This window comes from Melospiza georgiana, chromosome 3, assembly GCF_028018845.1.
Source record: "Melospiza georgiana isolate bMelGeo1 chromosome 3, bMelGeo1.pri, whole genome shotgun sequence".
In the NCBI taxonomy this organism is placed as follows: Eukaryota; Metazoa; Chordata; class Aves; order Passeriformes; family Passerellidae; genus Melospiza; species Melospiza georgiana.
This window is the reverse complement of record NC_080432.1, coordinates 57,428,376-57,444,803: the sequence shown is the minus strand read 5'-3', so window position 1 is coordinate 57,444,803 and position 16,428 is coordinate 57,428,376. Positions and strand designations below refer to the sequence as shown.

Below are 16,428 nucleotides of genomic sequence, written 5' to 3'. Positions count from 1 at the left end.
TCCTTCATGATATTAGAACCTGTAAATCCTTTCCACAGCTCACTTTTATTTGGGGAGGAAAATCAGCTTTTGAACCCATTCAAGTCTTTAAGAACTTTAAATAAGCTTGGCCCTGGGCTGATCAAACTGAATAGTTTGAAATAGAAGAAAATACCTGCTTTGCCCCTGTAAGGAAGGCTGAAGCTGTCAGAAGTTGGCTTAATGCTTCCAGACATGAGTGCACTAAGCTCTGGTAATTTCCAGCTTGGTTAAGGGGGTAGACAGCAATGATATTTTGCCACAGTTACGTGCTGTATAATGTTTGCTTACAAGATTGGTGAGGTGTTACTTGAAACTTCTTGTAGATTTTAAATTGAAACTGGCAATAGGTTTCATTACAAGAACTCCCCTCCCTCCTCCTTTAACTTGTAAATGTCTGGTTTGGTCAGGATGTTTCCTACCATCATTTTGATTTGTGGGCAAATATTGATAAAATTGAACCATTTTCCTTCATAAATTTATGTATATGTACATTAATAGTTCTGCCTTTCTATGACATGTACAACAGTAACAAAACCAAAAAGTAGGTAAAAATCTGATTTTTCAGCCAGAAGAAAATATGCTCAAAGCATACTCTTGCGCTTGGGCTTTCATGTAGTTCCCTTTTCATGTGGAAAACATCACTGCCTTTTATTCTATTTTGTAGTTTGCAAGTTTCTGAAAAATTCCTCCTGCTTCCTGTTGTTGTGTTCTCATTTCAGGAAGGTGGATGATGGGCCAATTGATTTCCTTTTTTTAAAGGAATTTTTTATTTTCTGAGCTTCAGTCTTTGTTTTGAATACTTCATTTGCCATTGAGGAATTGTGTGCCTTGGTGATACGGTTTGTAGGAAAGTTTTAGAAGTTTCTTAGCTTTGCTGTTCTGAAAATACAAGAGAAATGTATTTGAAATCAACTATAAAGATATTATCTGCAAATTTGAATATATTAGAAGTGTTATAATAATAGTTTTTCCTGAAGATGTCTGCTATGTCTTACTATAAAGTCGAACATCATCTGAACTACAGCAGATTGAACTGTAAGCAAAATCTTGCACTCCTAATTACACTGTGATTTTGCTTATTAAAGGATTGATTCTGCAGTGTGTAGGTGGATCTCTGCTGTTGGCTGGAACTTACTGCAGTTTGAAAGTCTGTAAGGCAATAATCTATAAGTTAAATAGTTAAATGCATTAGTATTGGGGGAGGACATTTCTTATATGTTTGTGTTTTTTTCACCTGTGTTCATGAAAATGTTTTTTTCAGAACGTGTCCAGGAGATGTTGAATTTACTCTTGTTAAAAAAAAAAAAAAAAAGTTTTTTAAAACTGAGTTTTTTCATACCTTTATTGCCCCAGAAGCTTCTGAAAGCCTGTTGAATGACTTTGAGGTAGCTACTAATTCTGCAGGATGGAAAGGGAATTTAAGGTTCCAGCTATGTGAAATATTTGTTCTTCATTAGAAGACTTTAAGATTTGGCTTGGTTTTGGATTCAAGTAGTGGGGCATTATTGGTGGGTTTTCCTACTAAATTTTGGGACTGGGATGGCTGTAGATGGAATACTCAAGTATGCGTGTAACAATTCCGCTTGCAAACTGTGTTTCCATCTTAAATTATGGACTACAGACAAACATCGAGAAAATACTTGCCTTGGAAAAATAACTTCAAAATACCATAGGCAGTAGAAAAAAGTTTTGCCACTGCTCCTCATGCTTACTGTGGGTGAGCAAAGAAATAAGACTTTGAGCCTTGTGATGTTTCTTTTTGAAAGTCAGTAATAATTTGGATGCCGGGCAGGGTCAGGAGGAGAGGGTCTTGAGTCTTTAACAAGCTTCCCCTGAACCTTGGTTAGTGAAATTAAACAAATCTTAAATTTTGAAAACCAGCCCTTTCTTTTCGTTCATTGTGGGATAGTTGGCATGGGTTTTGCTCGTTAAAAATATAGTTTCTTGACTCAAGTCTTGTAGAGTAGATAAATGCTGAATTTTGAATGTTTAATGCAAACTAAAATCTTGGCTCTTCAGACTTCACATACATGAAAGACTGAGGAAAGGTTTTTCTCTTTGTATATTACTCCAAAAGCAGTCCTGCAGGCTTTCCTAGTAACCACGTCTGCTACATTTCTAGATGAATACTTAATCTTGTTTTCATGTGGTTTACTTGGAACATCCTGCGCACAGTGCAGAAGAATACAGATGAGGAGATAGAAATAATACATTCACACATACACCGTAGTAGATGTGCTTATGGGCAAAGCACAATGTAAAGCAATTTTATCAGCTGCTGGATGGCATGACAGACTCTACAAAGCAATTTGAATATAGTAATGCAGCACAGTTGAAAGAAGAGATGTGAGGATGATTTCATCCCACGTAGATGGAAAAATATATGTGTGTAAGAAAAATGCTGGAAAACCAACTTCTTTACAGCTTTAAAATGTATGTTAAAGCATGATGCTACCATTTTAGATTGCAGTGCTAAAATGGGTATTTCACATGGGTATTTCTAGGAGAGGTCTCTGTGTGTTTTCTCCCTCATACATGGAACACCAGAACTATTTATACCCATGTAAATATCCAAATTCAGAAGATGTGCAGGATGTTTTATGATGTGGGCATCTAGCCATTTATCAATCCTTCCAGGTATAATCAGCTCGAAGGCTGGAGCAGAACCCTTCCAGCAGCCTGCTTTTCCTGCCAAAGAAAATTCCGCCACTGAATTGGTGGAAATTGCTGACTGGTCACCTAGAGACTGCTTCTTATTTAAGTGGTAAACCAGCTTTTCAGCTGCGGCAGCCCGTGCTGCAACTCCTCTGCGCGCCCAGCAGTTGTGAATTGAGATAGCAGAGAAACTATTCATCCTACTCCCATTAATAAAACAAAATTAAGTGCTAGTAGTAGCGTGGCGGTTGTCTATTAGTTTGGATTTCCTGATGGAAAGTGCAAAACTGCAGGAAATGCTTTTCTTTTTATCCCTTCTTGCTCACCCAAGACAGCGCCGGAACTTTTTTTTATAGCGATTTGGCCGCTGATTTAGGCTGCTCAAGGCCAGGCGCATTCCAGCGGCGCTCCCTCCGGAGGAGCTGCACTGCCGGGCCGCGGGCAGCGCTCGCACCTTTTCCCGGCTGGATCCCGGGAGCCGGCGCTGCTGGTGCTCCGTGCCCGGCTGCAGCGGCGCCAGGCTCCCGGGAAGCCCTGCGTGCAGATTTACCCGGCAATCGCCTTAAGGGGACAAATTTAGTTTACGGCAATCCGCGCTTAATCTGCCGAAGCCGTGGGCGCCTTCGGGGAGAGGGCGAGGGCGGGCGGCTGCGCTCGGCGCTGGCTCGGGCAGCCAGAAACTTCTGGCAGCTTCCCGGCCCCGGCCCCTCCCCTTAAAGCGGCAGCGCCCCGGAGAATCGCTGCTGCCCGCTTGGCCCCCGCAATGGGCCGAGCAACTCACCCGGGAGCGCCTTCTTCCGGCGGCCTTGCCGAAGCTGGAGCACGGGCCCGGCTGTCCCCAGCTCCTCGGGGCGCTGCTCGAACCGCCCTGCAGCGCGCAGCAGCCCTGCAGCGGGTGCTGGTGAAGGGCTCATCGCGATCTCTTCCCACGCAGCCTCTCCGTGGCCCCCGCCTGGCTGCGGCCGCGGCGTGCGGCGCTCCCCTGGTGCCCGTGTGCGCCCGGCTCCCGGTGTCGCCCCTTGGGTAACCTGGCCTCCGCCAGTCATGCACAATACTGATTCCTCTGGGAATCCTCTGCTGGCGGTCTCCGTGAAGACCTTCAATGCCAGTCTTCTGGCAGTAGTTAAACAAGGAAACGAACAAACCGAGATACTGCCATCAGCTTCACTTTGCTCCTTCCAGTGTCAACTCTGAGGTTTTCCAAAGAGTACATTTAGAGACATAGAAACACTGACAGGATATCCTGGGGTGTGCATTGAAGCTGCTCGGAATGAAAGAAGTTCATGATCTCATTATGCATGAATGATGGCGTGTGCTGGGCATAGTTTCAGTTTTGCTGTTGACAGAAGTTTACTGATTGTAAACTGATTGTAAGAAGTTTACTGATTGTTGACAGAAGTTTACTGATATGCTCCTGAAATGATGATTCTTATCTTCAGATTATAAACTGTAGGTGATTGTGTTCACATATAAAATGTAAATGCCAATTCATATTATCTTTTAAAGTAAAATAAAGGCCGAGAAACAGCAACAAATTAAACTAGTACAGTTTTATTTTAAGAGGCCTTCAAGAATTTTAGGAAGCTCAGAACTTTTTGTATTACTGGATAGACCCCCCTCCCCCCCATATCCATTTAAATATCACTGCAATTATTCTTGTTAAAATATTTTCAGTATGCTTGCAATACCTTTTCCTGGATTAGTGAACTGTCAAATTCTCGCTGTATTTTGGCATACTGGTTGTTTTTTTATTTTCTGGAAACCTGCTCTGAAAAGCCTAAAAAAGGAATAAAAACAAATCTTGATAAAACACGTCAAAATTAAATAGGCAAAGATGCATTCAGTCTGAGCTAAGGGCATCTAATAAATGACGTAAGCACAAAGCAGGGAAGGGATAACAGAAAGGTAAAAATAGCTGTATACTAATTTTCAATCTCTTTGATGTTGGTGGAGTTGAATAAAACCTACTTGAGAACAGGTGACTCAGAGTTAGTGAGTATGACAAAGTCAATTATCTTAAATTGATGCCAGACTCTGATAATTACTTTTATTTTTTAGTTTGCATTCATTATGATGCATCACATTTTGCTAATTTAACTTGCCACTTTCAGTTGTTACTCTGTCACCATGAGAGAAGTATGTTGGAAATTTCAGTGAAGTGATTTGGGTGGGGAGAAGGCCCATGTGATTCGTCTTTCAATGGAATAATGAAATTGCAGGAAAAAATCCAGTATGTATCCATTGAAGATTTCAGATACTGCTTTAGAATATATAATGATTTATAGTGGTAGTTAAAGAAATTAATTTCATAATTTTTCTCTCAAAACCCACTCTTAATTCTGTATGTCTAGTAAACATACCTACATTGGTAAATAAATAGTCCATATGTTGCTATTCTTTAGTTCTCTAGACTAGTAAATATTAACTGATTTCAGTGACAGGAATAAGTGTAATTTCAAAGGATTTAGGCTAGTGATTGAAATTAACTTGTGTGTTAGTAAGAGAAGTTCTTACAGATATTGGTTTCTTTTAATGAATATTCTTTCTGGAAGAAGTTGTTAAATTAGAGTAGTGATAAAGTAATCACAATACTGATAATTACAATCCTTATGAGAATTTAAAGTCCTGCCTGAAGTTTGGTTGTTGACTTGCCTGTTCCTCTGCCATAAATTTTCAAACAAAGACCAGAGCTTCAGATTATCTTGGTACTCAAAATTAATTTTTTTGTTTTAGTTAGTGTCAATAGCAGTGAAGAAAAAGTATTCTATATATTTCTGTAAGTTCATCTTGACATTGTGGATTGGTGTTTCTGATAATTCTTTTGTCTGTATAGGGAAGTATAGACCTACACTGACAAACCAGCTCTTTAAGTTTTGTTTATAGTAGTGTGTGCATCTGTGTGGACCCATCTGGGGTCTGTCGCTCTTGTTAAAATAATCTCAGTACTTTACAATTCCTTTTAACTTTGGAAGATGAACTGGCATGAAATGCTATCACCCCTGTAGTGGTGAATGAGTTTCTTCACTATACAGAGTGCAGTGGAGCAGGAGGGATGCTCCCCTTTCAGAGCTTTACTGTCTTTGCAGGAGAATACATTGCTGCTTTCCTCTGCTCAGATTCATATTGTGGGAAACAGCCACTTCTTCGTTCACTTCAGTGCAAGTGCTGACCAAAATCAAATTTATCACCACCTGAGCCCCTCTTTCAGCACCCATCCAAGTGCAGCAAGAGGAAAGCATGGCAGCTTGCCTCAAAGGCACCTAATGTTGGGCAAGCAAGGGGGAAATGAATTTCAGAATCCCAACATGCTTAACAGATTCCTTGTTAATCTCAGCAGAGTTTTATTGGCATTAAGCCTGGATTAGGAAAGGATAGGTGTTCACGGATATACTGCCACAGTGTAATATATCCTACTACTCTGCATGCAGTCACGTACCACACACACAGGGAGAGAGAGAGGAGGGTTCATTAGTGCATTCATGCTTCTGGTGATCTTAGAAAGTGCAGATTGATAACAATTTTATACTACTCAGAAATATATTCTATTGCCTGCCAGTGAGAGAGAGAGAGAGAGAGGCTAGAACAGAGTCACTGGAAAAAGCATCATTAGTAAGGGGTTAACCCTGTAGCATCTAATGTTTCTCAATTTCAAGTTTTGTGGAGCTTAAATGTCTGAAAAATGGTGCATTGAAGCATTCAAGTACACACTTCCATGCCTTCTGATGTATTGGAACTGGGAGCAGCTAGTAGGAATTATCTGATGCTGAGTGCAAGCACCTCAGTCTCAAATAGTCTCTGATGCCTGTGAAGATTTATCTCTATATTTTCCCTACAGAGAATCTGTATGTGCCAGAGATGCCCCTTGTAAGCTGTGTTTGAATCTGTAGGGGCACAGAAACACAATTTGGCTTCGATAAGGGCTTAAATCTCTTTGCTTTGCTCTTGTCTGGGTCTCTATGGAGCCTTGCAGCTCTTGAAAACAAACCTCACTCCTCTTGTGTGTCACCTTCTGCCTTCCCTCTTCTGACCCAGAGTCTATGAAGTGATGCTTCATAAGTGGTTCATTTATCTGGAATCTCCTCACCCAGATTATGTTATGAGAAGTTGTGTGAGAGAAGATGGACTTCCTTTGAAGGAACTGTACCTTCATGATCTTACTCAGTATACTGATTTGACCTATGTTCCCTTATTTCCCACCTCTTCTGTTTCTTATTTCCCTGTTTGGGTGTCACCTGTTCTGTGTTTCATGCCACAAAACCATGTTTTTTGTCTGGACCCTTAACCTTCATTTTGTGTTTAGTCTCTGTCATCTCCTTCCTTGCCTTGCCCGTGGGCTACTCTCCTGTTGAGCATCACCTTTATCATTTACTTTATTTAAAAAAAAAAAAAGGCAAAACCTCGTCAGAGTTGTTCTATTTACTAATGAAAAATGAACCTTAATTACGTGAGGGAAATGAACATCAGTGTCTTCATGCGACTTAATCAGGTCTTGAGGCAATTGATGAGACAGTAGAACACTTGGTTGGTCTTCACCATTGCAGTAGAATTCATCACCTGCTAAGTCTTCAGATGGTGCAGAGGCTGGAAGCCTATGTGGTGCTTGTTGTAGATAACTGTGGTATCAGTTTATTGTGTTTATGACCTTATATCAGGAGATTGTATATTATAAGATTGTAATGATTTACATTGTATTAGCTTAGTGTTGTTAAGCTAACAAACCTTCTTTGTTTCTACTGCTATCAATTTAAGTTTCATTGGGCTGTTTGGAAGTTCTTTGTCCAGAGAAATTGGTGAGACTATGGTGGCTGTATTGCCAGTGGTCAGTATTAAAAAACTGTTGTTTTCCTTTCTGTTCCAGGCAATTGATGAGCCTCCCTATCTCACAGTGGGCACTGATGTGAGTGCAAAGTATAGAGGAGCCTTCTGTGAAGCCAAGATCAAGACAGCAAAAAGGCTTGTCAAAGTCAAGGTAAGTGGTTTTCCTGCAAGCACTTTTTTGAGGAGGGGTAAAAAACTGATTAATGTTCATAATGGTACGATGTGAAACTTCTTTTTAGTCTCAGGACAGCTGAGAGGCTATCCTGTCCTTGGAAGCTGGTATTATAGTCTTGGAAATAACAGTAAGCTTATTATTATTGGGATGGGGGGAATTCCCCCACTCCCACACAAATAAATATGTTCTGTTTCTGTCACTACTTTATCACCTACATGTTTTTGACCTTCAATGCCATAGGCTGACCTTAAAGTATTGATTAAAATGTGACAAATGTAGGCTTATATATGGTATATGGGACAATATTGCCAGAAAATAGCTAAGACTACTCAATGGAGGCTTTAATAGGGTATCTTTTACTTGAGGAGTACAGGCCACTGCCATTTAGCCTTGGCAGCAAGATTTATGATAACTAGTTAATGACTGAATCAATATAAGCCACATGTAGGACAACTAAAAATTCTGCAAAGAGATTGCAAGATACACATTTTAACATTCCTTGAAAATTTAAAGTATCATTTCTAGAAATAAAGAGAGCAATACCCTGCAAAATGGCTGTATATTTCTGTTGGGATAATGTTGCCCTAAAAACTGATCTGGGAGGAGGTACTAGTTTTCTGCTTTGCCTCTTAACCTCATATGGAAACATTGCAGAACAAGGATCAAAACCACCTAGAAAATACAAGTTAGATTGTTGCTCTTCAAGAGTTATAGTGGCAGAATATTTTTCTTATATCTAATGTAAATTTAAGTGAAAAATATGTGAAATGTGAGTGGCAATAACCTGTTATTAAAGGCTATTGCACACTGTAAACTAGTGTGCATTATTTGACTCTGCCCTCATGCTGTGGCTGATTTTTGCCTATAGTGTGTCTGAGGGAGTGTGCAGGCACTTTTCATAAATCCTAGTGGGAAGGTCTATTGTCACTTATTTGATAATAATGTTAAATACAACAAGAAGATTTTAGTCTTAAGTCTGCCAGAAGAGCAAATCAGTGGTCTTTTCATTTCATTATTCAAAACTCTTAATAGCATCAGCTGGTCTATGCTTTACAGTACCATTGGGTTTAAGTGATTAAGTATTGCTATTTGAGCTGTTAAGCATCAGTATTTAAGTACAGGAATTTTGTTGTGCCTGGATCAGTGAAATCTTGACTCATTTCAGTTCTTTGGGGGACTTTCAGTCCACCTCTGTAGATGGCCACTTGCTATTTATTATTCAGTGCTAAGTATTTTCTTATGGGTTTATCGCTTGAAGTTTGGTCACTGCAAGATTTTCAGCAACATTATCCCATGTCAAGATATTTCTGTATAAATATCTTGACATAATTTTTCTGTGAATTGTTTGTGGAGATTTTTTACAAAGCCCTCTGGATTCAGTTTTGTGTGTGTGTGCTCACTGTTACTGTATTGCTTAGAGCAGTTTGGCCCCAGTACTGTTGTTGCTTTCTAGAGTAATGTGGTTGAGATTTTTGTGTGTAGGTGCTGTAACAATATCTGTTTACATTCTTGGTTTTTTCTCCACCAAGAATGTGTATTTCTTAAACTTAGCAGTGACCCTCTGATTTTCTCTGAAAATCTGCTTAGCTCTTCCTGGCACATGCATACTTTCCCCAATATTAGCTCTAACAAATATTCTCATTAGCAGGTGTGCTTTGTCTGAAATTTTGGTAGTTTATCTGCTGCATTATTTTTACTTGCTGAATGGGTTTCTTTTGGCCCCAGTTAATATTTTATGCCTTAGTCTTCTAGAACTACTAGAGCAGAAGGAAAGTCAATTTTAGTGTAAAGCAGTAATTTAAGTTTATAACTAGATGTTCTGCTGAGAAAGTAGAATTGCAACAAAATTCTTTCGATATGGAGTATTGTAATCTTCAGACAAGTAAAATATGTTTAATTATATCTCCTTTTATGTGCTTTCTTCTGTTGAATTCTGCTTCCTAGAATATTTTGAGGAGATACCTTCACGCCAACTTTCCCTTACAGCATAATTTAAAACTTCATTCAATTTAATGCATGTGCTATGTACTTATAATGTCAGTGTCAATAGGGACTGCATTTGGCAGTTTAGTAGTCTTTGGCAAATTCTGTACACAGTACAGAATTCTGCAGTAACATATAACAGCATTGCACACTTGCTCATGGAAAGCAGAACTTCAGAGTTGCCTGCACTTTTCAAAAGTGTTGAAGGCAGTACAAATTTGACTCAAGGGCAAGACTCTGGGTGTTACAGGAGTGTCTACTTTATCAGATTTATTATAGGTTTATTTAGAGACTTATTTAAGCCAGGTTATTTTGGCAGCATCTCCTAAAACAATTACCAAAATCATCCACCACCACTTGCATTTGGGCACCCCGCACAGAAGTTTCAGAAGAAACTGTTTTCTATGTAGGTCTTTATTAAACAGAAATAAGTAAAGCTTCTGCTGTAATAGGACTTAGTAGGGATAGTGCAGAAAAAAGAAATTCTAGCTGAGTCAAACCAAGTTGATGATGTGCTGAATGCCTTAATCTTTTGCCTGAGACAGAAAGTTTCTATTGTGAGAATTAAAACCCACAACTAGTACCTACTGACATTGCTTTTCTTCAAGAAAGGCCAACAGTGTCACAGTCTGATTTTGGAGTTTGAATATTTATGTTAATAACCAGTATTTTTTGAGCATATGAATATCTGAAGAAGCAAAAACTGTTGGTATCAAAACTCTCCCCCCAAAGAGTCAAAGCCCCAAGACATCTTTAAAAAGACAAACCATTCTGGAATACACAATAGCAGTTTGCTTTGTTTACCTTTCATAGAGTACATTGTGGCTGACTCCTGTTGTGGATAGAGTTCCTTTTTGCTGCAAAATACATTTAAGATAACTACAGAAAGTAAATAAAACCAGATGTCTCTTAATCAGAACTGGTTTACTGGGTATTTTACAAGAGCCACTAGTGATCCTTGGTTTCAGATTATTTTGCATCTTAACTGAGTTTTAGCTTTCTAGATGAATTCCTGCAAAGAGGGAATTAAATACCTATATCTGTCAGGATGAAGTTCAGAAGAGTAGTCCTTGCTCAGTTAATTCCTAGCCTGAATCCTTTGTCTGCCTTTTGGTTACAAGATATGATTTTTCTGTGTGATGGACAAAATGTTTGCCATGAGCAAGTGAGATGTGCAGGTCTAAAAGGAACACACTCTCACAACTGTATGTGTTGCTGTAGTTCTGACTACAAGAAGGATTGATGACTATTCCATTGAAGTAACACCTGGAAGGGGCAGTGTAGCATTTTAGTGCATTTGTTTTCCAATTGGTCAAGATAGATGGTCCTTAGTCCTGGTTGTAGGTGCTGTTCTTGGCAAAACTCCTTAACATCTCCTCTCTGAGTAGGCTGTGAAGGAGAGTTGATGTTAGAGAACAATGTGGTTCTGAAGGAAATTTTGCTGTTCTTGTGTGCTACAGTGCAACCCTCAACAGCAGTGTGAACGTGCTCCTGGGTACACTTGTGAAACAAGTGCAGACTTTTGATATAGGATTGCTGTAGTTGAGAGCTAGTGTTACACAGCTGGAGCTCATGTAATTCTAGAATTTTCTCAGTTTCCTGCAATTTTAAAACCGGAGTGGAAATAAAACTTCAGATGTAATTAATCCTATGACTTTCAGTGTAACCAAGTTAATTGGGAATGAAACAAAAGGTGAATGTCTGTAGCACCAGGTACAGACAACTTAATCATACATTGAACTTCCAGACCTTTTTTTTTTTCCTGAGGACACAGTGTGTAGGATTAAAGACAACAGCCTTTGTATCTTTATGGGAATGTCAGGGGAAAATAATTTAATATGTTTACAGGATTTACTAACTCCAGTTTTGAAGGACAGAAAAGTTAGCTGGTTTTACATTTTCTTCCAATTAACTCTGTGTGTAGGCTAGACTGACATTAACTGAAATCCTGTTTGAGTTGTTCATTTTGTTTAGTCGACAGCAGTGTCCTGTACTTTGGTGAGTCTTTTCAACCATGAGGTGGAAAATGTACTTTTATCAGCAAAAGATAAAGGTGCTAAAGCTGCTTGATTTCAAAGCATTGAAATATAAGTGTTTCTTTAAAGTTGTACTCAGAAGTCTTGAAACTTTCTCCTTTCTTGCTGTGGTACTAGAGGCATTCAAATAACTTAAGAGAACTCCAGAGATAATTTTGACCATTAGACAATTTTGTTATACTCTTGACTGTTATTTCCTTTAGAGATAATGATTCTCTTGTGAACGAGAAAAATATTTTAGGAGATCTGATAACTAAGGAATTAGCCCCTCATATTTCTATAAGATATGAATTAGACAGCTTTCAGCAAGTGGGATGATTATGGTGATTAACTGTAAAATGAGAGTAAGAGAAGGGCTATTGACGTTTGCATGTGCTTATGCTGCTCAGTTATATCAAGTGATTGTCAGTTGAATTATATTTTTTTAGGTAACCTTTAGGCATGATTCTTCAACAGTGGAAGTGCAAGACGACCACATTAAGGGTCCCTTAAAGGTAATAAATTTGGTTTATATCTTGCTAATGCTTTGAAAAACATTTTCCTTTTCAGTATTTGATATAAATGTGCGTATATGGTATGGGGTGAGAGAAGAAGGTTCAACTTATTACACAGGCTAGATAGGATCACAAAGCATAAAAGGTGATGCTACAAAGTTAGAGGTAGTATACTCTTTATATTAGATTTTTTCTTTGTAGTTAAAGGGGATGCAGCACAGGCTGGTAAAAGCCTCTTTGTTCTTTTTGCCTTAAAGCTATGAAGTATGGCTGGCACTGATTTTTAGTCACCATTCCTTTGGAGAACTCGGCAGGAGGATTTGATGGGAAAGCTCTTATACAAGAGAATGACATCACTCAAATTGGTTCTTGTTCCCCACCTGCTGGCAGGAAATAATCAGCTCAGTTAGTTGGCTTATTTTAAAGGAATGAAAAAAGAAGTTTGAGGGATACAAGTATATTCAAGTGAAATTGGAAAAACATTTTATATTTGACATGGAATAGGCTAGAAATTATCTCTGTTTGCTGACACAAAAGTGTTTGTTTCATTGCCTGTGTTAGAAAGTCTCCAGTGCTAAGTGAGTTCTCTATTTTAGGTAGGAACTGTTGTGGAAGTGAAGAATCCAGATGGAACATACCAGGAAGCAGTTATCAACAAATTAACAGATGCAAGTTGGTATACTGTAGGTAAGAGAAAGATTTATGTATTTGACTAAAACTTCTGACTTAAAAATAAGCCTGTGACCTGGACATGTCCTAAGCATGGTGAGAGAGATTTTTTGGAGATACTTAGGTATTCAGAGTTTCTATGAAAAATTTTTAAAGATAAACTTCTTATTTTGGGTTTTTATAAGAAACTGTGCCCTTTATGATCTGAAACTGGGACACCAAATAAAGATGTAGTGAATTGCTCTATAATTGGTGACTGCTTCTTAGATATTAAATACTCTTGTTAAATATTCTCAAGTAAAGTATGCTGTCACAGGTCCTTAAAAAAGGGCGAAGTAGTGCTTTTAAAACATAAGCTGCAACACCTAATTTTCCCCACTCCCAGACTTAGCCCTTACAACAGCTGCTGTTAAAATACACATGGCTTATTATAATGTGATATTTCAGATGTTTGGTAATATACCACATACTCTATAGCCAGTAGAGGGTGGAGGTTTTTTCTAATTTACATACAGGAAGTGTATTGATTTTTGAAAAACTACATAGCCCTCTCCTGGGTAGATATGGGAAGTTGAAGACTAGAACTTGAAAAGACTTTAGTGAGACTTAGTTCCTTTGAGGTATGGGTTATTGTTAATGAAGTGATGCTGAGGAACTAGAGAAAGACATTATTTTCCCTAGTCCTTTCAGAAGGGAATAGAGCTATAAATTTAGGTAAGACCTTACAGATAAGTGTTGAAGAAAATATGTCTGTTTTTCTTTTGGAGAAGTAGAATCTATTAGTATAGGTGAGACTGGGTTAGGGTGGGGTGAAACATAATGTACAAAGACAAGAATTAACATTATAGATAGCGTTTTGGTAATTAATACAGAAGTGGATCAGATATGAGAGCTTTTAAGAAGCAAATGGTATAGATGGTGTTAGAGCTGTGTTGTATGTCTCTGTTTATGTTTCTGAGAAAGTGTGAGGTTAGCAGTTGAGCAAGAAGAATAAGATAGGAAGCTGTGCATATTAAATTTTGAAGGTAGATGTCACAGAGTTGCAGTCAAAGGAAATGTCTGTCAAAAATCCTGAATTTGGGAAATAGGAAGAAATACGGGTTTCAGTCTCAACTCTTGTGTTTTATAGATAAAAGCAAACAAAAGCATGTTGACCTTGCAGAATTGGTAAAATTCACACTGCTGGCAGTGTAATGCACTTTGATGGAGAACTGACTCTAGCTGTGGATGATTAGAATAATCTTTGTCAGGAGGGTGACTGGAATGAGACGAGAATTGCCTTTACTGACAGTGATGACTTTGCAGATCTGAGTGAAAGTCCTGCTGTAGGATATAGTTGCCATTTACCAGGTTCCAGAATTGCACTCATCTTAACTAGCAGTTACCTAATGTTGTCCTAGCACTTGCTGAGAAGCATCTAATTATTTGCACTGTTAATGATTTTGTGAATAAAATTCCTATGATTTGGTGAAAAACTTTGTGAAGGCATAGATCCATCTGGAGTAGTACCTTTCCAAAAGTGACATAAGACCAGATATGCCATTGCAGCCGTATCTGGAGAGGAATAATGCTTTGAGGGATGCTTGAGACCTCTTTTAACACTGAAGAATGGGCAAAGTTGCTTTGAATGTCCCTGTGTGTCTTGTATTAAGGTGTTGTCTGAATAGAAATGGTACATCAGTTTGCTTACATGTTTTTTTTTTGTGCTACTGCTTTCCTACCAAAGAACAGCAAAAATTAAATCTAAATTTTTATAAAAATCCAACTAGTATGTATAGTCTTTTAAAATAAGTATAGCACTGTGTGGGTGTGTATATATATGTATGTATATATATGCATAAAACTTGTAAATTTAATAGGCATATATATATGTAAATGCACAAACAAACATACATGCATAAGTGTCCTTAGTTTTGTCTGCCCTGTGAAAAATCTTCAAAGAACTCAAGGTGTTAAAGTCCTGGTAACTAGATACTGTTTTGTCATTCATATAAATGTCTCTTAAAGTCTGTGTTTACTATGAGGGGGGAAAGAAAATGGCAGGATTATTTGCTTTACTAAAAATGCAGAACTATGCATGTTCAAAAGTAGTCTTACCCCTTTCTGCATTTTTTTGTCATTACAATTTGAAGTGATTTTGGTTGCGTTAAGTTGTATCTTTTCTCCCCCAGCTTTTCTTGTGCAGTTTCAGAATATGTGATTTTAAATACATTACACTCCTGATGCCTGCTCAGTAGATTGTTTTCAGGATGTTCCAATAGATCAGAATGTCACAGTCATTAAGCCATATGTGTCATGCTGGCCACATAAGTCTTTCAGGGAGGTCAAGCTTTTCCTCTGAAAGTATTCATGTTATGGAACAAGATTAGGATTCCCTGTGGCAGGGAAGAGGCCACAAGCAGATTACCACATAGGACACGTTATGTGGCTACCTGCCTAGCTCAGAATAGGTTTACCTCTGCTGTAGTCAGCTTATCTCCTGAAGTGGATAGATTTTTTTTTTTAATCTCTCATTATGTAAGGAGACTGTTTTGTTAATTAACACAAAGTGGATTAGGAACCTGCTGACTTCTACTTCACTTAACCAAAGGGGGGCCTAATTATGTGCTGACCATTTGAGATGCAGTTCCGAATCTAAGTGGTTTGTGTGCAGTTCTTGCCATTGATACTTTTCAACAAATGTTGAAGTGAGGGATGTGCATCTCTAACTGATACTGTGTCTCAATTGACCTGTGTTCAACAATTACTGTAGTCCAAGCTGGGGAATTGTAGTTACAAGGGAAAGTTTTTTCATCAAAAGTACTCGATTCTATACAGGGATGAAAAATTCACAGAATTAAATAAAAGGTTCTTTAATATCAAGTAAGTATTAGTCAAGAATTTTGATGTACCTTGTTGCTTTTTGTATATTTTCCTTTGAATTGTAAACATTGAAGAACAGAGCCCCCTCCATTGGAAAGCAAGAAATTAAATTAATCTCTTTAATCCTGCTGGTCAACAGCTATTGTGCTGTAACTTTGATCTGTTGATGGGGAGAAGAGGATGTTTAAATGAATTAATGAAATGAAAAAGACTTGTTAAGAAGTTGCTGAAACTTTTTTTTTTAAATGAAATATTTTAATGTTATTTTGGAGTTGTTTCTGTACCCACAAATGTCTTTGAGTTCGCTGCTGTGTAGGGGCAAGAGTGTAATTATTATCATTGCTCAAGAGGGGAGAAGAGATAAAGTCTTGTCTCACTGAACAGTGCAAGCAAAACCTAAGAGTTAAATCTGTCATCAGGTTTCCATCTTCTAAGTACCTGCAGAAGACTTGACAAAAGCTTACTTTTTATATGACCAGTTCATCAGGTTCTGAAGACCCCACCATAAATGTGTGCAGTGCATTTCAGGATTTTAAAGGATGTAGCTGAATGAACTGTATTACGAGCTTGTTTCCAGTTGACCTAGTGATAGCAGAGATAGCAAAAAGTCTAGAAACTGGGAGCTGCACAGTTCTGTCAGTAGAGCTGGGTTTGATGATTGTCAGCACTTTGACTATTGTCATCTTCTTAGGGTGGTATTGCTGCTGTTCTGTAG

General features: G+C 38.4%; 1 protein-coding gene across 3 annotated transcripts in view; it reads left to right on the top strand.

Moving 5' to 3' along the window:
• The window catches only part of ARID4B (AT-rich interaction domain 4B), an 88,092-nt gene that overhangs the window by 22,697 nt on the left and 48,967 nt on the right, over window positions 1-16,428 (top strand). For all 3 annotated transcript variants that reach the window (XM_058020774.1, XM_058020775.1, XM_058020772.1), the window contains exons 3-5: window positions 7,535-7,645; window positions 12,117-12,182; window positions 12,779-12,869. In XM_058020774.1, the coding sequence (XP_057876757.1) occupies window positions 7,535-7,645; window positions 12,117-12,182; window positions 12,779-12,869 (268 nt within the window). The remainder of the gene's footprint in view (window positions 1-7,534; window positions 7,646-12,116; window positions 12,183-12,778; window positions 12,870-16,428) is intronic.